At 47.2% G+C, this 25,803-nt stretch overlaps 1 protein-coding gene across 4 annotated transcripts in view; it reads left to right on the forward strand.

Moving 5' to 3' along the window:
* The window catches only part of CD276 (CD276 molecule), an 81,724-nt gene that overhangs the window by 41,651 nt on the left and 14,270 nt on the right, over positions 1-25,803 (forward strand). For 2 of the 4 annotated variants that reach the window (XM_043989924.1, XM_043989923.1), the window contains exons 2-4: positions 20,110-20,207; positions 22,375-22,725; positions 23,094-23,390. In XM_043989924.1, the coding sequence (XP_043845859.1) occupies positions 20,147-20,207; positions 22,375-22,725; positions 23,094-23,390 (709 nt within the window). In that variant the 5' untranslated portion in view covers positions 20,110-20,146. Of the gene's footprint in view, positions 1-19,081; positions 19,223-20,104; positions 20,208-22,374; positions 22,726-23,093; positions 23,391-25,803 lie in introns of all 4 variants that reach the window. The other 2 variants (XM_043989922.1, XM_043989921.1) reach the window with 2 other exon arrangements.

Here is a 25,803-nt window from a genome sequence, read left to right on the forward strand (position 1 = left end):
GAGAGTCAGAGATCCTGGGTTCAAATCTTGCCTCTTTTACTTTTTTTCTGTGTATCCTTGGGCACCACTGGGTAGTGGTTTCCTTATCTGGAAAATGAGTAGGTTGGATTAGATGGTCCCAAAGGCCCCCTCGAGATCTGAATCCATGTTCCTTTGATCCTCCTCCCTCTACTTTCCAGTATAACCCTAGCCCCATGCCATCCCACCAGCTGGGCACAGCCTGGCACGGCGCAATGGAAAGGGGGAAGACAATCAGAAGGTTACAGGTTCTAGTTCAGGTTTTGTCACTCTTTGACCTTGGGAAAGCTTCATTCCCTCAATTTCCTCCTTTGCAAAAGATGGGTGAGGGTAGTTAGGTGGTGCAGTGGATAGCGCGCCAAGCCCAGAGTTATCAAGACCCGAGTTCAAATGTGGCCTCAAACACTTACTAGCTGTGTGACCCTGGGCAAGTTGCTTAACCCTGTTTACCTCAGTTTCCTTATCTGCAAAATGAGAGTTGAACTGGATAATCTGTAAGCTTCCTTCAAACTCTAAATCTGTGATCCTGTGATTTCAGAAGCAACAAATAAATGTCTGCTGTAAAGCCATAAAGAGAAACCTGGTTAGAAGGGGTGTGTGTGTGTGTGTGTGTGTGTGTGTGTGTGTGTGTGTGTGTACTTGTGTTTTGTCTGTTGAGTATATGTTATATGTGTTGTGTGTTTGTGTGTACTTGTGTTTTATAGTGTGTGTGTGTACTTGTGTTTTGTCTGTTGGGTATATGTTATATGTGTTGTGTGTACTTGCATTTTACGGTGTGTGTGTGTGTGTGTGTATGTGTGTGTGGTTATGCAGCCAAGATAGCACTGGAGAGAAGAACCTTAGTCCAACGTGGACAGATGTGGTTCAGGATAAGTTATCATAGACTCTCAAGATTCTTTAGATTTCAGAAGTCATCAATCAGGTCAAGCCCCCTATGAGCCGGAGTCCTTGCTATGATGACAGCCCAACAAATGGTCAGCCAGCTTCTTATTTAAGACCTAAGCGAGGTGGAACCCACTACCTGAAAAGGTATCCTCTTCCCTCTTACCCCTCTTTTTACAAATTAAATTTTATTTTTTCAACTAACAAAAATCTATTGCTCTCCCTCCCGCCCTTGCGCTTCTATTGGGGAAAAAGAAAAAAGAAGGGCAGCTAGGTGGCGAAGTGGATAAAGCACTGGCCCTGGATTCAGGAGGACCTGAGTTCAAATCCAGCCTCAGACACTTGACACTTACTAGCTGTGTGACCCTGGGCAAGTCGCTTAACCTCCCATTGCCCTGCAAAAAAAAAAAAAAAGAAAAAGAAAAACAAAACCCTTATAACAAATATGCATAGTCAAAGCAAAATACATTCCATGTTGGCCATATACAAAGAATGCATGTCTCAATCTGCATACTGTTCATTATCTCCCTATCTGGAGGGGGGCAGCATGTTTCATCATGTGTCTTCCAGAATCAGAGTTGGGCCATTATGTTGATCAGAATTCTGAAATCTTTCCTAGTTGTTTGCTAGTACAATGATGCTATTATGTAAATTGTTCTCCTGGTTCTGCTCACTTTGCTCTGCATCTGTTCACCCAAGTCCTCATCATTTCTTATAGCACAAAAGTATTCCATGACATTCACATATCATACGTTGTTCATTCCCCAATTGATAAGCAACCTTTTAGTTAGCTGCTATAAATATTTTTGTACAAACTGGTCCATTGATTTCTTTGGAGTATAGGCCTCGTAGCTTAATAACTTTGAGAATAGTTCCAAATTACTTTTTTTTTTTTTGGCAGGGCAATGAGGGTTAAGTGACTTGATCAGGGTCACACAGTTAGTAAGTGTCCAGTGTCTGAGGTAAGATTTGAACTCAGGTCCTCTTGAATCCAGGACTCGTGCTTTATCCACTGCACCACTTAGCTGCCCCAGCAAATTACTTTCCAGAATGGGTATGACCATTCTACCAACAGTGCATCAATGTGCTTGTTTGTCCACGGTTCCTTCGGCATTTGCCATTTTTTGTTTTTTTTGGCTTCATCAGTCTGATGGGTGTGAGGTGGAACCTCAGGGTTGCTTTAATTTGCATTCTCTAATTTTTATTCTTTGGTGCATTTTTTCACATGGCCTTAGATAACTTGGATTTCTTTCTCTGGAAACTGTCTGTCCACATCCTTAGCCTCTTCCACTTTTTGCATAGCTCCATTTATGAGAGCCATATTTCTTTTTTTTTTGCGGGACTATGGGGGTTAAGTGACTTGCCCAGGGTCACACAGCTAGTACATGCCAAGTATCTGAGGCCGGATTTGAACTCAGGTACTCCCCAATCCAGGGCTGGTGCTTTATCCACTGCGCCACCTAGCTGCCCCATGAGAGCCATATTTCTTCTATTGAGCTGAAACCTGCCTTTCTGTAATTTCACCCATTGCTCCTGGATCTGCCTCCTGGGTCCAAACAAGTCAGATGGGTTCCTTCATTCATATGCCGGTGCTTCACATACATGTGGACATCTATCAGCTCCCCCCTAAGTCACGTTCAGACTAATGATCTCTGGGTCTTTCAGCAGATCCTCACGTGTCATGAGCTCCAATCCCTTGACCATCCAGCCTGCTCTCCTCTGGACAGTATCTTTTTTTTTTTCGGGGCAATAGGGGTTAAGTGATTTGCCCAAGGTCACACAGCTAGTAAATGTCAAGTGTCTGAGGCCAAATTTGAACTCAGGTCCTCCTGAATCCAGGGCCAGTGTTTTATCCACTACGCCACCTAGCTGCCCTGACAGTATCCTTTTTATCGATATCTTTTTATAATTGTGACACTCAGGACAAGATACAATTCTCCAGACCGGCTCAGAGAGCAGTAGGACTATTGACTCCTTGAGCCAAGTAGAGGTCTAATCAGAAGTCTAAGCCTCAGACACTAGCTGTGTGACTCTGGACAAGTCACTTAACCCCTGTTTACCTCATCTATAAACTGGGGGCACTGACAGCATCTACTTCCCAGGGTTGTGAGGATCAGCACATGACATAATAATTGTAAAGCACTAAGCGCAGCCCCCGGCGCATAGTTAGTACTATATAAATGTTAGCCGTTACTTTCATTATTATTGATCCCTTTCTATTTGATTGCTCTTCAAATATCTGAAAACACCCATCATGTCCCAACAAGTCTTCCCTTCTCCCAGTAAAGCCTCCACAGGGCCTTCAGCTGATTCTTTTGTTGTATCACTTTAAATTCTCTCTCTAACCTGGTCTCCTTCATCTATTTGCTATTTATCAATGTCCTTCCTAAAGTGTGGCAACCACCACAGACCAGAGTCCTCAGGGGTGTTCTGATTCAGGCAGAGCATGCCCAGCAGGACAACGACTCTGCTTGTTCTGGCCGCAGCCAAGGATCTCATTCGCTCCTGGGTCACTCTGCTGATTTGCGCTGAGCTAGAAGTTCATGCTCTCCTCTTCTGCCACATCTGTCCCATCCTATCCTTGTGCAGGTGATTTTTGAAATCCATCTATAGGACTTTTCACTTATACCTATTAGATTTCACTGATTACGTATCAAATTTCGCCTGAATGCTTTGGCCCTTTGTTCCAGCCCATTGGTTCTCATAGATTCCATCTTCTCAGAACTTTGCAGCACTCCTCAAGATTCTATATACAATCTGAGCCTTCTTCCAAGTCATTAATAAAAATACTGAACAGAAAAGGGCCATGGATGGAGCCTGGTTTCACCTTACCCAAGACATCCTTCCAGGTTGATGTCCATCCATTAATCACCACTGTTTGGACAATGTTATTGAACAGATTTTAAATTCACCAAACTGCATGATTATCTAGCCTGGGACTCTCCATTTCACCCATGAAGAAGATCCAGTGGAAGTCTGGTCAGAGGACTTGTGGAAATCAGGCACTCAGTGTCGATGGAATTCCCCCGGGCAATTTAATGACCCTGTCAAGAAAGGAAATGAGATTAGTTTGGCATGGTTTGTTCTCAGTGGACCCATGCTTGATTCTATTGATCCCTAGCTCTCTTTCTAACCACTTAGAAACCAGCATTTGCAGAATGTGGCCTGGAATTCCACCAAGAATCAACAGTAAGTCTGCTAGTTTGTAGTTCAGAGAATTAACCTTCCGATTTTTGAAAAGCAGAGCAAGGCTTGCCTTTTCTACATTCTGGGAGTGCCTTTCCTGCTCTCCCTAATTCTTTAAGGATCAGTGACGCTGGCTCAGCAATTCTCCAGTTGTTGGGATTTTTTTTTCTCCCTGCCTCCTCCCCCCTCTCCAATATCAGATTCAATTCAATTCAATTCAATAGAATTGATTTCAAGGAACTTACATTTTATTGGGAGCAAATATTCAGAGGAGAGATAACACATGTAGTGGGAAAAGCTCTGGACGTAGAGTCAGGACGGTCCTGCCTCTGACACTCACCAGGTGATGACCATTTCATCTTTCTCAATATCAGTTTCCTCATCTGTAGAATGGGAATATGATAGAAACTTCCCAGGTTACCTTCATGCAATCATAGCTAAGGATTAGTTGGGGTTTTAACTTGTAGCCCAGTGTCCCCAAGCTCTGGGACTTCATTCTAGGAGGCTGATCCCACATGAGCATCTCTCACCCTGTCCTATGGTTTATTCTAGGATAGCTCAGCCTATAGCTTGTATTCAGGTGTCTGCGGATGTCAGAACCAGAGTCCCCAGCTCCTGCAAAGCAGCAGGATAATTTTATCCTATAGATGACACAGAAAGGACTTGTGAAGGAAGCAAGAGCCCGTAAACAAATGCAGACCAAACATCAAAGGACTCGGGGTAGCCCGTAAACAGTGACTGAATTCTCCTTCCTCTTTGGTTAGGCTTCTTAATCTTCCCTAGACTCAGAGCCCCCCCCCCCCCCCAGTCTTGGAATGCCCAGGAAAGGAAATGCACTCGGGCCTGCTAGATAAGCAGCTCCAGCACTGAAGTGATTCCCTCTTTTGGCCAACAAGTGTGGTTTCCCCAGGGGATCCCGATGGGCCTGCTGCCAGAGCCTGTCAGAGGCAAACATAGATATTCAGCGTTTCGATACCGCTGAAGGCTTAGCTTCCCCCTTACCACTGGACCCACACCTAGCGATTCAGCGTAACCGAGTACAAAGTCCAGACTCCTTGTTTCTCCATATGGATGATATGTGCGCACATTTGCCTCTGTTCCATGACTGCCGAAAGGATCTTAGGGGTGGGGAAACCTGCTCTTCTCTCCCTCCCATCTGCTGCGCTCTCAGGATCTCTCCAGGTGAAAAGGAATAAAGATAATAAAAAACAACAACCTGCTTTCTCCCACAAGAACTCAAGCCTACCAGTGCACCTCAAAGGCAGCCCCCATCAGTGAAACCCACCCCCCAGGAAATGCCTAAGGAGGTGTCCATATGCTCAATGGGAATATAAAATAAAAAAAAGTCCCACACGAGGCTTGGCAGTTTAAGCCCATCAAATTGAGAGGGGGAACACTCTTGATCAATTCCCTTATACATGATCCATGTGAAATCTGCTTCATATGCGACAGTATCCAGGAAGTCTAATCTCCATTATCTGAGTATGAATTAGGCCCCTTGTAGAATTCTTCCTCCTTTGCAACCTGGCAATTGCTGCGAATTTTTTAAAAAAAGCAAACTCATTTCTCAGTCTTTCACCAAAATGTAATTGTAGAGATACATCAGCTCCTGCAGCAGAACTGATCTAATACATCCCAGAGTCAGCTAGCTCTGACCTTGACATTTTCCACTGCTTTGTTTTCTCTGTGATGCTGGTCTGGATAATTTGGGTGTGGGTGATTGAAGATTGCTTAGAGATACATGTTAGAAGGAGGTGGGTGGATTGAGCCACCATCTCTCCACCCAGCTTGGCTTTTCTGAGGATTAAGGAGGTTTCTGAGAAGGGAAGCCTGCTGAAGATGCTGGGAAAATCTTGGCTCCAACCCGGTCTTTTCATTGCCTTTGGGGAAGATAACGCTCTTAGCCTGACTCACCCGGAAAGCATTTGGGGGAAAGAGAATAGATTTCTTTTATTAGGTGGGATCCTGGAGCTTGAGAGCAGCTTGGGGAAGATGGCCCTGGAAATCCAAGGGTCAGAGCTGATTCATCCTTGGAGGAGACAGCCAACAACTGTGGCCTCCCCAGGAGATCCCAGTGGGCCTGAAGCCAGAACCCCCAGAATGGAATTTCCCTTAGAAATGGAAACAGTCACTAGGTGGCACAGTGGATAAAGCACTGGCCTTGGATTCAGGAGGACCTGAGTTCAAATCCAGCCTCAGACACTTGGCACTTACTAGCTGTGTGACCCTGGGCAAGTCACTTAACCCTCATTGCCCTGCCAAAAAAAAAAAGTTCCATAGAGAAAAAATAAAAAGAAATGGAAACAGTCTTTGATGCCGACTTGGCAACCATGAGGCTATTTCATTTTATGATTGGTATTGTTACTGTTACCTAGCATTTACATAGGTTTGCAAGGCAAGTTATAGTACCATCTCATTTGAAGTCTTCATTATCCCATTATGCAGATGAGGAAATTGAGGCTAAGAGAGGTTAAATAACTAGCCCATGGTTAAACAGGTAGTGAGTATCTGAGGAAGGATTTGAACTCAAGTCCTCTTGACTCAACTCCTGAACTCTATCCACTGCATAACCAACTTGCCTCAGATGTTTTGTGTGTAACACCACACAGCCCAAAAATGTAATTTCCCTGAGCACTATTCTCATCTTTTCCATGATCCTAGAGCTCCTATGTATTAGTTGTATAACTGTAGGAGAGTTTCTTAACTGCTCTGGGCCTCAGTTTCCTTATCTGTAACACGACAGCGTTGTTCTTGATGATTTCTGGTTTCTTCCAGCCCTGACATTCTGTTTTAACATTCTATGCTCAAATGTCTCTTCCAGGGCTAAGATTTTATGTCTGTCTTCCAACATTCTATGCTCTATGGCCTCTTCTGGGGGATCTTCTGGGCAGGGGGTTTGGAGAAGGGAGGACAGATAGTTTTTGTTCTTAAGAGGTTTTTGTCTGATGGAACATTTTTGCGCCAAGTCCCTTCCTAGTCAAAAATCTGTGAAAATCTGTTTTCTTTGGAAGTATGTCTCTTCCTTGCTGGTCCCCTGAGACACTGGTCCACAATGGCTGCAAGTGGTTAATTGGGTCATAGAGTCTTGCTGATAAGTCTTACCCACCTGGCCAAGAGATCCCAGAGTCTAGGGACCATCTCATTCAGTGTCTAGCTGAGCAAAAGTGCTCTCTTCATACCTAGTAAATGACCATACAGACTTACTGTGAAGAGTTCCTGGGAGGCAGAACCTATTCTTTCCCGGTCCATTTTAGGAAACCTAACCAGGGGTGTGTTGGTAAATGTTTAACAACCTGCTTTGGGGAGGGATTATTGTACTCATGAGTTTAATGTACTCTTAAACTGAATCTGAATTATTAACATTTTCTCCATCTCTTTATTCAATCTAGACAATGAACAAAATAATTAAGCCCTGATTTGTAGCATTTGCTGATTTCTGAGTTTGAAATGCTCATGCTGAAATTTAATTTTTAATTTTAATTTTTTTTTTTTTGCGGGGGCAATGGGGGTTAAGTGACTTGCTCAGGGTCACACAGCTAGTAAGTGTCAAGTGTCTGAGGCTGGATTTGAACTCAGGTCCTCCTGAATCCAAGACCAGTGCTTTATCCACTGCGCCACCTAGCTGCCCCATGCTGAAATTTAACAATTGGCTCTGAGCTGGTATGAGCTGTCTCCTATAATTGCCAGGAATTTCCCCCTTTTATCTTCCTCTCTGCAAGCTGGCTAGCACCAAGTAAAAGAACCCTAATCCCTCTCTTCATGACAGCCCTTTCACTATCTGAGAGTTCCCTGTTGTTGTTTGGTCCTGTCTGGCTCTTTGTGACCCCTTTTGGGGTTTTCTTGGCAAAGATATTGCAGTCCTTTGCCATTTCCTTCTTCAGGTTATTTTGCAGATGAGGAAACAGACAAATAGGATTAAGTGACTTGCTCAGGGTCACACAGCTAATAAGTGTCTGAGGCTGGATTTGAATTTAGGTCTTCCTGACTCCAGGCCCAGCGCTCTGTGCACAATGGTGCCTCCTAGCTGCCCTATGACAGTTCTCTAGGACCTACCTAAAACTCATCTCATTGATACCAGCCTATGGTGGCCAAATGAGGGGCTGAGACGTGGAGGGGGGTGATGGTGGGTGAAAATGGAAGTCAAGTGCCCAGGGGAGCGAAAGTTCCTAAAGCTCCCAGATTTCCACAGCTGTGGGAAGTCTGGCTCTGTGGGAGTCAGTTGTGGCTCTTTTCAGAAAGCCCTCATTTGATAGAGGAGGCCAAACCCTTGATCTTGGATACCATTTAAATAGAGGAGAGAGGGCATGCATGTGGATGCAGAGAACATACCCAATAAGAATCATCCGTTGTACTCTCTTTGCCTAAGCTCGGGACAGCCCAGGATATATGATGCACCTCTAAAATGAGATTGCTTTGAAAGAAAAAATACACATAAGCACACCCTGAAAAATAACACCAAATATAGTCTGCACTTGGGTTTTATGTAAGCCATATTTGGGGAAAAAAAAAGCATGGCCTATTTTCAGACCAATAGAGTACTAATTTCAGTTCTGTGCAACTAGCTGCCTGCTAGCAGGGAGGGGTCAGGCGTGGAGGTGCTGGAAGGAATAGAGTGGCCCAGCGAGGTGGGATTAAGCTGGGGAGCCTTCCTGTCTGGAGCTAGGCTAGGGCCAGGGGGCTTAGAGGACTTCATTTTCATTATCTCTGAATTGATTTTGCTAATCACCCAGCAGTTCAGGCTCCAGATGGGCTCTGAACCCCTGAAAGAGGTTAACCAGCTGGGAGGGCATTGCTGGCCAAATGGCTCAAATCAAGTGAGTGGGGGGTTCCAACCGAGTGGTCGTCCCTCCCTCTGTCAAATGAGGCAATATTTATAAAGCACCTTGCACAGTGCCTGGCATTTAGAAGGTGCTGATTAATAAGGACTTGTTCCCTTTCCTCCCTCCCCCCCTTCTTCCCTTCCCCCTCCTCTGCCCTAGTAGCTCTTGCCACTTCCCTGTCTCAATTCTCCTTCAGTGGAGGGAGGGAGGGAGGGAGGTCTGAGTTAGCTTTTAAAGGCATTTGCAGGTGCAAATTCATAGAACCATAGACTTCTAGCCTGTAACGAGAAAGCCCCAGAGGCTGGATGAGACTGTACAAATGACCATCTCCAACCTTTGAGGCCCAGAGGAGAGGCATTTCTTGCTTAGGGCCATCTAGCAAATTCATGGGGTTACATTTAGGGTGAGGACTTTAGAAGTTAGGGTCTGTGGCTAAAGCAGGGCATGGAGCTGAGCTTTCCACCAACCAATCAATCCATAAACCAGTTTTGAGATGATGCTGTAGCAGACAGAAAACGAAGAGATCTGGTCCCATTTCCTTGGGTAAAGACATTACTCACTGTCCCTGTTTTTTGTTGGACAAAGAGCATCACCCTAAGGTGGCAGGCACAGCTCTTCTGAGTGAGCCCTTTGCCTGCTGCCCATTTCACCTCTCTCCTCCTCTCACCTCTCCATCTCCCAGTAATCTTCTGGCTAGAGGGGCCACTCTGGATGAACCATATGGGGTAGTTGTTTAGATAGGTAGATGCCGCAAGAGACTGGGTACCTCATGTTGCCCTTTTACATCTTGGTAGTTTAGTTATCATCTCTTTCTTCTTCTTCTTCTTCTTCTTCTTCTTCTTCTTCTTCTTCTTCTTCTTCTTCTTCTTCTTCTTCTTCTTCTTCTTCTTCTTCTTCTTCTTCTTCTTCTTCTTCTGGTGGGGCAATGAGGGTTAAGTGATTTGTCCAGGGTCACACAGCTAGTAGGTGTCAAGTGTCTAAGGCCAGCTTTGAACTCAGGTCCTTCTGAATCCAGGGCCAGTGCTTTATCCACTGTGCCACTTAGTTGCCCCGCTTAGTTATCATTTCAAGGCTACCTCTGATCCACTCCAGCTGGTCCTTTATGATCCCCCTCTTCTACTGCACGTCAATAGGTTTCCTTCCATGTCCAACTCTCTTTCTAGTGATCCATGACGTCCATCATGCCTTTCACACTCCTTCTGGTTTATATACCATCGTCAGTCACATGCTATGACCTACTTATACCAACCAGCCTTCTTTCCAGGGACTTTTAAGTCAACTGTCTTTTGTTTCTTCCGAGATTCTGCTGTTCTGTGATTCACAGCCATACAGCATCACCAGGAGAATATTAGTGGGCTTTTTTTCCCTTTTTTTTTTTTGATGGAGCAATGAGGGTTAAGTGACTTGTCCAGGGTCACACAGCTAGTAAGTGTCAAGTGTCTGAGGTCAGATTTGAACTCAGGTCCTCCTGAATCCAGGGCTGGTGCTTTATCCACTGTGCCACCTAGCTGCCTCCCCCCCCCCCTTTTTCCTTTTTTAAAAAAGACATGGTCTTGTATTAAAGAATGCCTTAGAATTTCTGAAAGTTCTGCCCCATTTTTTACATGCAGTCCTGTTCTCTTTCTGTTCAACTCTGGGCCTAGTTCACTTTCCTTGTGTCATGTCCGTCCAAAATACATATCCCGATGGCCGAATCCAGTGGGTTTCTTGTCTAACTGTGTCATGTTTCTAAACATCATGCATTGTTCAATCACTTGTTTTTTCCCAGTGTGAAGTGGCAGGCTAGATCTCTTCTGAGTAGCCACGGCTGTCGGGGGTGAGGCCCTGTAGTGCCCTGGGGCTTGATGGGGAAAGCAAATGCCAGATATAAAAAAGGGCACTTGAAGAACAGAGCTGTACATTATTAGGAAGCTTAATCTGACAGCATATGGAGGATGACTCAGAGTGAGGGAGAGCCTGGAGGTGGGGAGAGCAAGTGAGGAGTAAAACAGGCTGAGATGGTGAGGACTTCTCCTGGGCTGGTGACCGTAGAGATGGATGGAGGGGTGGGTGGGTGATGAGGATAACGACGGTAATACAGAGGCAGGACGGTGTAAGTGGACAGAAAATCAGTTTTAGAGTCAAGGAGACCTGAGAAAAGGGTGGCTGAGAGAGGTAGTAACTAATCACACAGCTAAGAAGTTATGGAGATAAGATTTTACCCGTGTCTCTTGTTATCCCAAGTCTACGTTCCTTTCCTCTACCTGCACGGCCCCTCTGGATCTGAGTAATGGGTCTGAAAGGCATCGTAGAGAGCAAGAGGGGGCTAAGATTGGTGATTGGATTGAGGGTGAGAGAAGCTTGAAGGGAGAGGGAAGAACCAAAAGGGATTATCTGAGACTCAATCAAAGATACAATCAAGAATGTTCCTTTATTAACCCTGGGCTGGGTCTAGGGATGCCGGGAGGGAATCCTAGAGGAAATAGCAGCTTTTCCTCCCTCTGTGGTGGTCCCTTGTCAGGCAGGATGTGGTGTCAGCCAAGGAAACAGTCATGAATGGAGAGGGAAAAACTGCTGGCTTCAGGGGTTCTGTAGCATCCGGCTTTTGAACAGGAGGTGTCCTGGGAGGAAGTTGGCTCGTCATTAGGCCTTTCCAGCCTTGAACACCTGGACAGCAAGCTGGCCCCTCAGACTCCTGAGTCTGACTCAGGCTATCCTCAGGACTAGTACTAATCAACAGAGATCAATACTAGTAAGTCCCCATCAATACGAATCATGTAGGGAAGGGCTCCCGTGCCTACAGGTTGGTATCAATGGGTGCTTATTAGTACTGATCTCTGTTGAATGGCCCTGGTCTCTAGTTATTGGGTTTAATCAGTAAAGGGGCATCCCCACTTAGAAGAGAGCAGTTCCTGCCTCTTGTGATTTTCTCCCTGCTCTGGGGGACTGAGGATATAGTCTTCAGATCCATAGTGTTGGCAGCTAGGCGGGTGCAGTGGCTTGAGAGCCAGACCTGGAGTTAGGATAGACCCAAGTTCAAATCCAGCCTTTGACACAGTAGCATTGTATGACCCAAGTCAAGTCACTTAACCTCTTCCTGCCTCAGTTTCTTTATCTGTAAAATGTGGATAGCGCATACCTTCCTGGATTGTTGTAAAGATAAAAATGGGATAAAAACCTTAAAGTGATATATTATTATTATCATTAATCATTGAAACACAGCAAACAGCAATCCTCATAGAGCATGGGTCTTGGAGCCAGGATGTTGTGTTCTCTACCCAACTTTATCCTTGGCTAGCTGTGTGACCTTAGAGAAAAGATACTCCCTCCCTATCTCTGAGCCCCTGAAGGGGGGTGGGGGTGGGATGTGGTGGTGTTGGTAGTGGATGAGAGAGTATGGTTTCTATCCTCAGCCCCTGGTCTGAAGGTTCAGGTCAAATCAGATATAACCCGGAGTCCTCTGGAGGCAAGATTCTCGGATCAGCTAACGATTGTCCTCTGTTCACATGAACTGATCTAGTCTCAGTATGGCTGGTCCTTGATCCCGTTTGTTCATCACAACTGATTCTGGACCAGGTTTCAGGAAAGTAGCTTTTAATAGTTTTTTATTATTTCCCTTCAGGAGGGAGAGCCGGATGTTATTAAAGCAGGGGAAACAGGTAGCTTCCTTTCCATCCAGCTCCATTGAATAGCTTTGGGGCTAAGGAATCCAGTCACTGGTCAACTGGAGGTGGAGTCTTTTCCTTCCTCCTCCTCCTCCTTCCCCTTCCCCTTCCCCTTCCCCTTCCCCTAAGCCTCTCTCAGAAGCAGCTGCTGGTACTGGGGTGTGTGTGTGTGTGTGTCTGTCTGTCTGTCTGTCTGTCTGTCTGTCTGTCTGTCTGTCTGTCCAGCCGTACAATGTGGGGTTTTGTTACCTGATGGTGTAGAGGAAAGAGCACTTGAGTACAAGTTAGGAGATCTGGATTCTGGTTCCAACCTCGTCACCACCTAGCTGTGTGGCCTTGGGCAAATCACTTTGCTGCGCTGGGCCTCAGTGTCCTCACCTGTAAAATAGGGGAATGGCCGTAGATCACCTCTACAGTCTCCCCCAGCTCTGATGTTCTGTGATGGCGGATTCTTACTCTTCAAGGATCAGTTACCACCACTCTTTGCAGACTTCCATGATCATCCCATCATAATGTTTCCATGTGGAATCGACCCTAAAGCTTGTTTAGCCTAATTCCCTTATTTTGCAATTGAGGAAATGGGTTCTGAGAGGGATTTATTTGCTCAAGGTCACAAGGTAACCTTAAATAACAGAGCCCAGATTTGTACTTAGGCCCTCTGAATCAAGTCTCTCATTGCAGTCTGAGCTCTCCTCTGGACTTGATGACAATTTAACTAACTCACATTCTAGTTATTTGTACGTATGACTTCTGGCAAGTCAACTTAACCTCTCTCCACCTCTACCCTCTACCCTCTACCCCCCTCTACCTACTGTAAAATGGAGATAACAACCCCCTCTTTTCCAGGTTTGTTGTCAGGCTCCTAGGAGATCATTTATGTGATCTAAAGTTCTGTAGAAATGTCAGCTAGTATTGTTATTGTTCTTTTAGACTGGAAGCTTCTCTAGGGCAGGCACGATGTCGTTTCTTCATTTGTGTGCTCCTAGCGCCAACACAGGAGAGTGTTTGAAAAAAAAACGTTTCAAAATCTTTTTATTATGAATTTAGCAGACACAAAACATTTTGCTATAACAAAGCACATCGACTCAACAAATGTTTGTTTTATTGTTATAATTGAATTAGTCTGCGGTCTGTGGGAGAGGGTAGAATTATAAAATAATGAATCTGTTTTTGTGACAAATAGATTAGAACTCATATGCTCAAACGAGTTGTCCCCCTGGCAGCCCAACCCCTGCCCGGCAGAAAACCAGGCTTGTTATGAGATCATTATGCCTTGTAAGAGTGCACTTGTGCTCTGAATGTTTGGGGTGTGTGTGTGTGTGTGTGTGTGTGTGAGAGAGAGAGAGAGAGAGAGAGAGAGAGAGAGATTTGGAGATTTGGAGATTTGCTGCTGTTTGTGACTTGGTTGGAGGGGGTGGATGGTGCTCTGCCCATTCTAGTCTTTTCCTTGTTGAATCACTCACAATTCGCCTGAACATTTTAAATCTCAGGCCCATAAAGGAGATTATTATAAAGCGCTTGCCCCCCCTCACCAGTCCCCCTCTGTGCTTTAGTTCTCTCTCAAGTCCACTACCCCACTTGGAATATGCCAGCCCTGGAGCCTATGGGACCTTCTTCTCCCATCCTGTGGCCCAAGCCCTTCAGAGGCTGCTGGGGAAGAAACCGCACCTAATTCAGCCAACAGTTACTAAGAATTAACTGCGAGAAGAAGTAGCATGGCATAGTGTAGAGAGAATTGATCTTAGAGCAAGGAATACTTGGGTTTGAGTCTCACCTCTGACCGGCTGGATTGTGACCTTGGATAAGTCATTTGACTTCATAGTGTTTTAGGCTATTTTTTTAAGAACAAATGGAGGGCGGCTGTAAGAGACCTCACAGACTGAGTCCAATCTTGCAGTTGAGGGGCCTGAAGTCCAGGGAAGTTAAGAGACTTATCCCAGGTCACATGGTTGGTAAGGGTCAGAGGCAGAAGCAGTTGCTGACCTGCACTGGAAGAAGTCATTTTCTCACTGGGAGTTCCCTTAAACCAGTAAAATCACAGGTCTACTTTCCCCCAGAATTTGCAAGTGACCGTAGTGGCACCGAGAATACAAAGATGGAAATGATGGTCCCTTGTCTTGACGAGTTTATCATCTATTCTGTAGTGGGTAAGGTTGGGGGTGGAATTTACAGAAAGAAGTTTAATTTGCTCCAAGGGCAGGATATGAGGTGGAAAGAGGAGAGACACAGGCATATTTCTCTAGGAAGATTTGAGGAGAAAGATCAACGGACCATTGCAGCAGCCTTGTAGTTCATCTCTTTACCTTCAGAGTGTCCCCAAATCCAACTGTCTACTTAGCTGCCAAAGAGATTTTTCTAGAGCGCAGGTCAGACCATGTCACCCTCTCCTCAATAAACTTTGGTGGCTCCCTATTACCCCCAGATCACATACAAAATCCTTGGTTTGTCCTTCATTATTTGTCTTTCTTGCCTTCCCAGGCTTATACTTTTTACTCCCGTCTTTATTTTCTAGGTCATATTGTGCTCATCTGATAAACCATTCTGCAAGGAAGGGGCAGTGGTTGATAAAGGATCAATATACTGTATAATGTCTTAGCCCAAAGGAATGATGTTCTCAAGGAATTTTAGCCTGCAGTGGCAGGTGGTAGGAGAAGAGCATTTATCTCTTATTTATTCATTCATTTGTTTATTCACATAGTCATTTATTTATTCATTCATGAATCCAGTTAATTAATTGATCAATCAAATGATTTTCTGGGAGAGAGGGAAGAAATTACTAGGGTCTTTCACATCATCCCTTCCTTCAAGTCCTAGCATTTCTAGAGTCAAGGTTTGCAAAGTACTTTCCATATGTGATCTCATTTGAGCTTCACAAAGCCCTTGGGAGGTTGATGCTGTTATTAAAAATGGGGAAACTGAGGCAGAGAGGAATTAAGTGACTTATCCAGGGTCACACAGCTTGAAAGTATCTGAGGCTGGATCTGAACTCAGGCCTTTTTGACTCTAGCATTCTAGCCTCTGCACAGCCTCCTTGCCTCAGATAAGGTCGATCCTATAGCCAGGGGATAGTGTATAGAGGATGCTGCTGTTTCTAATCTAATAATGATTATACCCATTGCTGTAGCAGTTTAAAGTTCACAAAGACTGTTCCTCACAACAACCCATGAGGTAGGCCAGTGCAAATTATTATTATTATTATTATTGGTATTATTCCCAGGTAAAGTGATCTGCCCGAGGTTACACAGCTAGGAAGTGTCGGTGGTGGGATTAGAAGCCAGGTCTCCCGGCTCTGAGTTCATCTATCTTGTTGCTATGGTGTTCTGTGTCCAAGCACGGTGCTTAGAGATGCTAGGACAGGGAGAAGAGTGGAGATCAGAGCCTTTCTGGGAAGAGGGGTGGATGTCTCCCAGATTCTGCCCAGTCCAAGAGCAGGATACACTTGTACTTTTTCTCTGTGGTTGCTCCTCTGCAGAGGGTCAGGCATCTCTGAGCAGGCTGCTCTAGGGACGGGACAAACCATTGCCTCTCTGGATCACTGGTGGTGGGGGCGGGGCAATGTGTGTGAGAGATGGGAAACTGCAGGTGAGGCCAGGAAAAGAAATTGGTGTTTTCATGGAGAATGGGAAAAGAGCAACATGACTCAGTGGGTGAAATACAGGATGACTCGTCCAAGATGACACTGTTGAGCTTCCAACCCAAACTCAAGCTTGTTCGATGAATGATTGGGTGAATGGACGACTATCCTGGTAGAAACTGAGGCAGAGAAATGCCCTGGGGTCTGCCCGGGATCTGACGTTGAGCCTCTGATGCTCTCTACTGGACTGACCTTAGCAGTCCTTTGCTTGCAGCATTTAGTCTCAGACAGCCACCAATTACACAGTGTGGTATACAGTGCACTTAGATGTCCCACTGCCCTGCTGGCCTTGCATGGTGTCTGACATTCTGCTATTAGAGATTCACTCCTTTGAGTTTAGCATTGCCCCTTCCAGGCTGCCTTTTAAAAAACTTGAACACCCTTGGGAAAGGGAAAAAAATTCAACAAGTCAAAGAGGATAACCAAAAAAACAACAACATGGATGCAGTTTTCAATGGCATGAATATAAGCGGCCTGTCTGATGCTAGGGAGATGATAGCCTGGCTCCATTCATTTCTAGTCACCAGACTTTGAAAACATGGAGTACATGGATAAGCTCACCCAAGATAATGTCCAGGTGCGCCACATGGGAATCATTGCAAGTAACTGGAGAAGGGAAGATGCAGGGGAGGCGTGAGGCTGTATTCAAGTAACTGAAGGCCTCTCGGTCAGGAGGAAGGGGACTAGGCTTGTAATGCTTGAAGCAGCCGAGATGTCGATTTCAGACTCAGTGATAGGCACAACTTCCTAACATCTAATGCTGCCCAGGAATGGAACAGGCTCCCTGGGGAGAGGGGTCTTCTTGCACTGGGGGCTCTTTAAGCAGGGACTAAAGGACCATGTCTTATGGCCAGTAGGGCACATGGCGGGGATTCCTGATGACCTCATTTGGAATTGGGAGGGGTTTTAGAAATCACCTGGTCCAATCCCCTCATTTAAAAATAATTTAGAAATGTTAAAAATTAGTCATGGTCAGTTCACGAGCATTCATTCTTTCTTTCATATGGAGTCTGTCGCCTCTCTGTCATTTTACAGATGAGCAAAGTTTGGGCCAGAGTCAGGCAATGACTTGCCCAAAGTCACACATCTAGTAAGTGGCAGGTTGGAAGACACTCTGCCCACAGATCCCCGGCTTCCCTCTTCTCTCCTGTAAAAAAAATAATGATAATTAGCTAAGGTAGGGCCCCCAAATCAAAATAAATTTCCACACTCTTCACAAATTTGAAGGATAATCCTTTAAAGAGTCTATAAGCTCTGTATAGACTGCCTGTCTCTCTCACTCTATGCCCTCTCTGTCGTTGTCTCTGCTTCTGTCTCTATTTGTCTTTATCTGTCTCTTCCTCCCTTCCTCTTCTCTCCTTCTTTCTCCCTCCCCTCCTCCTTCCTCTTCTTTCTCCCCCCTCCCTCTTTCCATCCAGATCTGTCTCTCTGTCTCTGTCTGTTTCTATCTCTCTCTGTGTCTCTGTCTCTGTCTCTGTCTCTATTTCTGTCTGCCTCTGTCTCTCTGTTGTCTCTGTCTCTCTGTTGTCTCTGTCTGTTTCTGTCTCTGTCTCTATCTCTGTCTGTCTCTGTTTCTGTCTGTCTCTGTGTGTGTCCCTGTCTCTATCTCAGTCTCTGTTTCTGTCTGTGTCTCTCTGTCTCTCACTCTCTGTCTCTCTCTCCCCCATCCCTCCCTCCCTTCCCCTTTTTCCCCTGCTTTCTCTCTGAGATCATAGGACTTGCTTCTGGACAGGGGCTACCCGAGGGGTGGCTGGAGAGACGAGCAGACTGGGGTGATGGAGGGGGCAGATGCTTGCTCTTTTTCTCCCTTCCTGGGTTCCCTCCACGCAGTGCATTGTGTAAGGAAAGCTCTCTTCACTGCAGTGCCTGCCCTGCCTGCCTGCTCTGTCATGGAGGTGGCTCATTGAAAGTGGGTCTCCATCCAAGCCAGGCTGTACCAAAGGAGGCCTGCTTTACCTGGGCCCTTCTATGTCACTAGAGCCGGCAAGGGGAGGAGGTGGAGAGTGACAGCTCCTGGGGAGCATGCCAGCAACCTCCAGGCTGCCTGCCTCCCCAGCAGAAGGTGCCAAGGCGGGGCCTCCTGCTCCCTCCCACTCCTCTCCCTGGAGGAGAGCTGCCTGCACGGTCAGAATTCGGCATCTGCTCTGGGCTCCTGGACTTGGGGGATGGGCTCCTGCCAGGCCTGCCTTGGCTTCTCTCCCACGTGCCTTTGCCTGGCCCAAGGCCTGGGGATCCAGGGACTTGGGATGCCTGGTTCCCAGGGGCAGGTTGGCTTAGGGTGAGGCGCTACCTGCCTGGCAAAGGGAGAGCTTTCATCCAGAGTTCAGTCCGGGATCATGGAGGGCTCCCTTTTTATTTCTTGGACCTCTGATTTCATGGGTGTCCTCATGCCAATGTCTATCAGCACCTCCTCTACCAGCTATGATCTTCAGATAATAGGGGATTTGTGTTGGAGCTGGGAGGGTCTTAGTGCCATGCCCTTCATCTTACAGATGAGAGAAGTGAGGCACAGAGAGCAACTGACAGCTGCTTGGGGAACTGAGAGATTCATCCTAATAATAGCTAACACTCATGCTTTACATATATTATGTCATCTAGTTGCAAAACGGTGAGGCAGGTGCTGTTTTTATCCCCATTTCTCTAGATGAGCACACTGATGCTAAGGGACTCATCCAGGGTCACCTAGTTACCAACTACCTGAGTCAGTATTTGAACTCAGGTCTTCCTGACTTGTCAAGTGGCTTGCCCAGGGTCACACAGCTAGTAAGTGTAAAGTGTCTGAGGCTGGATTTGAACTCAGGTCCTCCTGAATCCAGGGCCAGTGCTTTATCCACTGTGCCACCTAGCTGCCCCTAGAGTCCAGTCTTCTTGAGGGTGAGACCCGCTCTCTGTTGCAGGTCTGCATAATCACGTAGTCTGGGAAGATCCTCAGCCCATTGGCTCAAACCAGCCTTGCAGGCCAGCTCCTTGGGGAGTCAGCCCTTTCCCAGCCTACTTTGGGCCTCAGCTGCTGACTCAGACCAGCCCCACCAAGCCACGTACGTTCCCTGGGCCCTTCTCTGCCCAGAATGAGGAAGCTTTTCCTTGGAGGAGGGGGCCCTGGGGGGTTTAGGGTTGGGATTAAACATATGGGAAGAATGATGATGAGGGAAGAGTGTTTGGGATTGGGGCATCACAGGCATGGTGTGTGGAGCTGCAAGAGAAGGGGTGTTGATGGGTAGCTAGGTGACACAGTGGATAGACTGCCAGGCCTGGAGTCAGGGGGACATGAGTTCTAATCCTCCTTTGGACACTGACTAGCTGTGTGACCCTGGGCAAGTCCCTTAATTCTTCTCAGCCTCAGTTTCCTTATCTGTCAAATGGGGATAATGATATCACTGGACAGTGTTGTTGTAAGGATCCTATGAGGTGACATATGTAAGACTCTTTGCAAACCTTAAAGTGTCAGATGAACACTATGAAGAGCTATTATTGTTTCTGTTCCTGTTCTCGTCATCCCCATTTCTGTGAAGGATGATGTTGGGAGGCAAGGCAAGCTTATCCCCGAGGAAATTCTGTCCATTTAATTCAACACACATTTATTAGACGCCAAACAGGGCCCTTGGGAATCTTGTGTGCTAGGCAACAGAAATAAGGAACAAGACAGTCCCTGCTCTCAGGGAGTTTGGGGGCTTCTAGAGCACAGGGCCTAGTTCTTGGCTGAGGGTTGGTCATGGGGGAAGGGGGCTTGGGAGGGGAAGATTTGGATTCCTGGCTTTGGGGAAAGTTGCAGCTTCCAGGTTAATGGAACATGTGTTATTGGTGGTGTTGACGTGTGTGTGTGTGTGTGTGTGTGTGTGTGAGTGTGTGTGCTGGGCAGGGTTTGCTATGGGGACATTCAAAGTCTTCGAAGGCCCCTAATTTCATATTTTCTTTCTCAGTCCAGAGCCCGGAGGGGTGTGGATGCTGGCCTAGCCCAGAAGATGCTGTGGTGGTCTGTGCTGGGCTCAGGAGTTGGAGTCTTGCTGCTGCTTGGCATGACAGGTAAGGCCAATGAGGGGAGGGAGGACAGAGAAAGGAGAGGCTTGGACCTTTGGCAGGATGGGGTGAGGGTGAGAGATTGTGAGCTCCTGTTGGAGAGAACTCTAGGGCTTACGTCCCCCTTTATCATCCACAATACTGAACGTGAAGCCCTTCACATAGCAAGCGCTCAGTAAAGTGTTCACCTACGTAGCACAGTGGGGATGTGGGACTTTGAGGCAGGAAGACTTGGGTTCAAATCCTCCCACACTGATTAGGTGCATGACCTTGGGCAAGTCACTTAACTTCTCTTACATGTTGACAAGATGGGTATAATTATGCCCTAGTCACCACCTACTTGGGGTTTTCTAAGGATTAAACAAGGCCACGTATGCAAAGGATTTTGCAAATTTCAAAGTGTTCTTTATGTAAATGTCTTGGTAGTGAGTGCTGTGGAAATGTCTTATTATGAACATGAAAAGGCCGTTGGCAAAATGGATGGAGAGCTGGCCTTGGGGCCCGGAAGACCACCTGGCTTGAAGGCCTGCTTCTGATTCTGGACCGTGGGGGTGGGGGCAAGGACCATCATCCTCAGGGCTCCAGGCACCTCCCTGAGCACAAGGTACGAGGCTGCTGAGCTGCCTCAGCAGGAGGAGTTCCCTCCTCCAGAAGTCCTCGGGACATCACGGGCCCCAGTGTGAGCATCAGTGATGCAGGATGAATGGCCTGGAAATAAGGGAGGAAAGACTCAGATCCACATCCCTCCTGCTGCCCCTCACCTTTCTACCTGAGCCCAGGAGAGGAGGGAGCAGAGGGAGGGACCGTGTGTGTGTGTGGGGGGGGGGGGGGGGGGGGGGGGGGCTCTGTCACTGCAGACCTAGGCTCAGTCTTCCCTAAGCCTTTACCGCCCCCTGGTGCTGGAAGAGGGAACAAGCTGGTTTTACAGCTTTCCCAGGGCCTCCTCCTCCCTCCCACCCCTCCCACCCCTCCCACCCGGGAGGAGAGATGCTTGCACTGTTGGAATTCAGCATCTGCTCTTGCTCCTAGACTTTGAGGTTGGGCTTCTGACAGGCCTGCCTTGGCTCTTCTCCCATATGCCTTTGCCAGGCTCAGGGCCTGGGGATCCAGGCACTCAGGATGCCTAGTTCGCAGGGGTCTGATTCCACGTGAGATCCCCCTGAAGAATGTTTGTTAAAATGTTTCTTCTGGTTGGGGATGGGGAGACACCCTTCCCCTCTGCAAGGGGCAAGTGCCTGAAGAGTAGGGAGAGATATGGGGGACACTGGGAAAACCTTGAGGCTGCCCACTCTTCTTTCCGTATCTCCTACTTCCCTACCCTCTCCCCTAATTCTCCACGCATCCCCTCCAGCCCCAGGAGATGAGACTCATTCTCTATTTGTGGAACAATGGAAAGACCACGGGAGTCACAGAAGACCTGAGTCCAGATTCTACTTTTCCCAGCTTACTCCTGGGTGACTTTGGGCAAGTCATTTCCCCACCCTGGGCCTGAGTTCCCACGTCTGTAAAGTGACTTGAGGTTCACTCCAGCTCAAATCTATGACCCTAAGAAGAAAGCTATGAGAGTCCTTTGGTGGGGGAGGAAGTAGTAGGGCCCAAACCTCGGCACCCCCCGTTTGGCCTCCTTCCTAGAGAGGCCCCAGGTCAAACCCAGATTGTTCTGTGAGCCTACATACGAGGCTGCCAGTTCTGGGCTCTGGGTTCTAGGGACGGGCCTGGGCTTGTGTGTGTCAGTCTCAGATGAAGGTAAGGATAGATCCCAAGTGTAAGGGACAAGATCATAGATTTAAATCGGGAAAGGACTTTAGAGGTCATGTAGTCTGACCCCTTCATTTGACAGTTAAGGAAATTGAGGCTCAAGGCGATAATAGGATTTACCCGATACCGCAGTAATAATTATCAGGCAGTATTTGACCCAAGGTCCTCTGTCTCCAGATCCTTTGCTTTTTCTGTCACACTCTGCTGCCTCCTAGGGAAGTGGAAAGGAATTTGTCTGCTTTTAGATCAGACTGTAAAGGGCAGAAGGAGGCAGGATGTGGGGAGCAGGGGGAGGGAGGCAGAGACCACGCCTTGGTCCTTCCTCAGGCTCAGATGCTGGAGGGGTCCTGGAAAGGTCTCCAGGAAGCGCTCACAGCTCCGTGGCTAGCCCTCTCACTTCCTGCCTGCCCTCTAGGTGCGGTGGAGATCACTGTGCCCGATGACCCCGTGGTGGCCCTGGTGGGCTTGGATGCCACCTTGCCTTGCTCCTTTCTGCCTGGCCCCAACTTCACGCTGCCCCAGCTCAGCCTCATCTGGCAGCTGACGGACACCAAGCGGCTGGTACACAGCTTCTCTCAGGGCCAGGACCAGCTGGCTGACCAGGGCAGTGCCTACACCAACCGCACTGCCCTCTTCTATGACCGGCTGGCCCAAGGCAATGTCTCCCTTCTTCTCCGCCGGGTACACATCACCGATGAGGGCAGCTTCACCTGCTTCGTGCAGATCCAACACTATAGCAGTGCTGCCGTCAGCCTGCAGGTGGCTGGTGAGACCGGGGGAAATGTGGTGGGGAGGTGGGCTGGGGCTGGGGGCTTTGGCTCATTCCCTTGTCCTCACTGTTTCTGAAGCAGGGGTTCTTAATTTGGAGTCTGTGAATTTTAAAAATAGTTTGATAGTTTCCTCTGTAAACCTGCGTATTTTGTTGTATGCATTTAAAAACATTCTGAGAAGGAGTCTGGGGGCTTTAGTAGATCACAAAAGGGGTGCATGACTACAAATGTGAAGAATTCTTACTTGGAAGTTTCTCCTCCCAATCTGCTTTGTCCTTACCTATGGCTGTCCCAGCCTCCTGGCTGTGTATCCATAGGACCCTTCTCTGACCCCTTCCCTGTCCTCTCTGCCACCCCCCCCCAGCTCCCTACTCCAAGCCCAGCATGACCCTGGAGCCCAGTAAGGACCTGAAGCCAGGGGACACAGTGACCATCACCTGTTCCAGCTATGGTGGCTACCCGGAGGCCGAGGTGATCTGGCAGGATGGTCTTGGGGGAGCCCTGACCAGCAACGTGACTACCTCCCATCTGGCTAACTCGGAGGGACTTTTCGACGTGCTCAGTGTGCTGAGGGTCACGCTGGGGGCCAACGGTACTTACAGCTGCCTGGTGAGGAACACGGTGTTACAGGAAGATGCCTTCGGTTTTGTCATCATTACAGGTCAGCGGGTGGTCAGGGCTTGGCCTGGGGTGGGGGTGGGGGCAGCCCTGGGCTTGGGGCAGCTTCTGGCGCCTCCTGCCCCTTTGGGCCAGATGCCTTTAATTCTGACCCACTGGGAGGGGGTGGGAGTGGCCGGCAGACATTTTGAAACCTCAACCTTTCAGTCTAGTAGGGGGGACAGAGGGCCAGCCTTGGGGTCAGAAAGCGTAGAGTTTGAGTCTCACCACAGGCCCTTAACTATGTGACCCTGGCTAATAACTGTCAGCCTCGGTTCCCACATCTGTCAAATGGAAAGGCGAGATGCTCCTGAGATCCCTCTCAGTTCAACATCTGTGACGCTTAAAAATATTTTTCTAATTTTAAAATTTATAAATTTCTAAAAAATATAAAATCTTATTGCTCGCGTGTACCCAGTCACTTGAACAAGGGAAGGGAGTCAAGCCTGACCAGACGGGAGGCTTTGAGGAAGGATAGAGCCGGGGCCTGTAATTTCATTGGCAGAAGAAATTCTCAGGTGAGGAAACACCCTTTACCAATGTAGGTCACCATCCTCTCTGCACTTAGTCTTCTTGGAGACTAGGCTGCCGTGCCAGGTATCGTACAGCTAGAAGGTGTCCGAGGCCATCCTTGAGCTCACGTCTTGCTGCCTTCAAGGTCAGCCTCTATCCACTGAACCTGAAGTGAATCCTAGCGACTGCTAGGCCTCCTCTGCTGACAGCTCAACATGGTGTGGGGCGTCTTTCTTTTTTTTGGTCACGCCAAGGTTCACTAGGGCCTAAGGGGCTGCAGGGTCTCTGAGTCTGGCCCGGTGATGGAATGTGTGCCTGCCGTTTCAGGACTTAACCTGGCCAGGTTTGGCAAGGCAAGGCATCAGAATGACTGGAGGGTGATGGGAAATTGTCTTTAAGCTTCTCTCAAGGATCATCTGCTAGGTCTACAGAGAGGTTGTGCTCTGTGCTGGTGGAGGAAGCAACCACCCCTGGGAAGCCGAGTGCTTGAAGCACCGACCAAGGGCTCTCTGAATTCTGGGTTCTATTTGTATAATACTCCCATCTTGCAATCCTCCTAGCCATTAGCCCATTTATAAATAGAACATGAAGTGCATATGGAAATGGGCTCTTCTAAAGTACTTGGAAACAATTTGAACTCTAGAGTAGGTTAAATACTCTCCCCCCCCCACCCCACTCCCCAAACAAATCTCATTCCCATTGTTTAGTAACTTAGCAAACCAGCTCTTTTCAGAGAGTAAGAAAGCCTGTGTTTTACATTAGAGTGATCACAAATTCCAAGCCAGAGGGTGTCTTAGCCTGCATTTGTTTCCTGTTACCCCTCTGGGAAAGGTCACATTTATGGTGCCCTTTTTGTTGTTACCTAAATACTTTTGTAACATTTAAAAAATTGATTTCTTTTGTTTTTACATTGCCCTCATTTTTGAATATATTCCTCTATCACATACCCAGTGAGCCATCTCTTTTTGAGAGAGAGGGAGAGAGACAGAGAGAGAGAGAGAAAAGGGGAAAGAGGGGGTCATATAGGAGGCAATAAAAGGGTTAACAGAAAAAATCCTAAGACCTGAGCTCTGATTTAGAGCTGAGCTCTAAGAGGGATTCAGACCCCAGTTAATGGATATAACCTAAGACCTTGGGCCCTCATCAAAGACAGGGCCTAGATTCTTGTTAACTGGTACCTTGAGGTCTGGCTCCTATTAATCACCCCCATTAATTACCACCCACAACAAAAACATAAAGAAACAAGTCATACAGAGCCTAACTACAACAAAAATGCAAAGAGATCACAGAGATCCTAACTGAACACCCCAAATTAGCCCTAAGAATAAGAAAGAGATCAAAAACACCAAGACACTGACCTTGGCAAGTTTAGGTGTGCTTTTTATGAACATGTGTAGAGAAGCTCAGATTTGTTCCCAGATTCACCTTATGACAGGTAAACCCTAAAAACACACCTCTGGGGGCAGCTAGGTGGCACAGTGGATAGAGCACTGGCCCTGGATTCAGGAGGACCTGAGTTCAAATTCAGCCTCAGACACTTGACACTTACTAGCTGTGTGACCCTGGGCAAGTCACTTAACCCTCATTACCCCACCAAAAAACAACAACAATAACAACAAACATACCTCTATGGAAGAAGGTACCCACCTTGAGGGTTGGCTTAGGACCCCAGGAAGTCCAAATTAGGATAAGCCCTCCCCTGTACCTCCCTGAGGTGGAGATTATTATGAGACTGATAATCAATTTATCTATACTATAAATATCTTTTCTTTCCCTATTCGAGAGATACCTTTCCATTTCTTTTTCTGGTTCTCTCCCTGTGGTCAACAGTCTTTCAATAAAACTTGGGATACTGAGTTACTGAGTCTTGTAATTCTTTTGGGATGACTCACAATCAATTTGAT

The sequence above is a fragment of the Dromiciops gliroides genome, chromosome 2 (assembly GCF_019393635.1).
Source record: "Dromiciops gliroides isolate mDroGli1 chromosome 2, mDroGli1.pri, whole genome shotgun sequence".
Taxonomy (NCBI): Eukaryota; Metazoa; Chordata; class Mammalia; order Microbiotheria; family Microbiotheriidae; genus Dromiciops; species Dromiciops gliroides.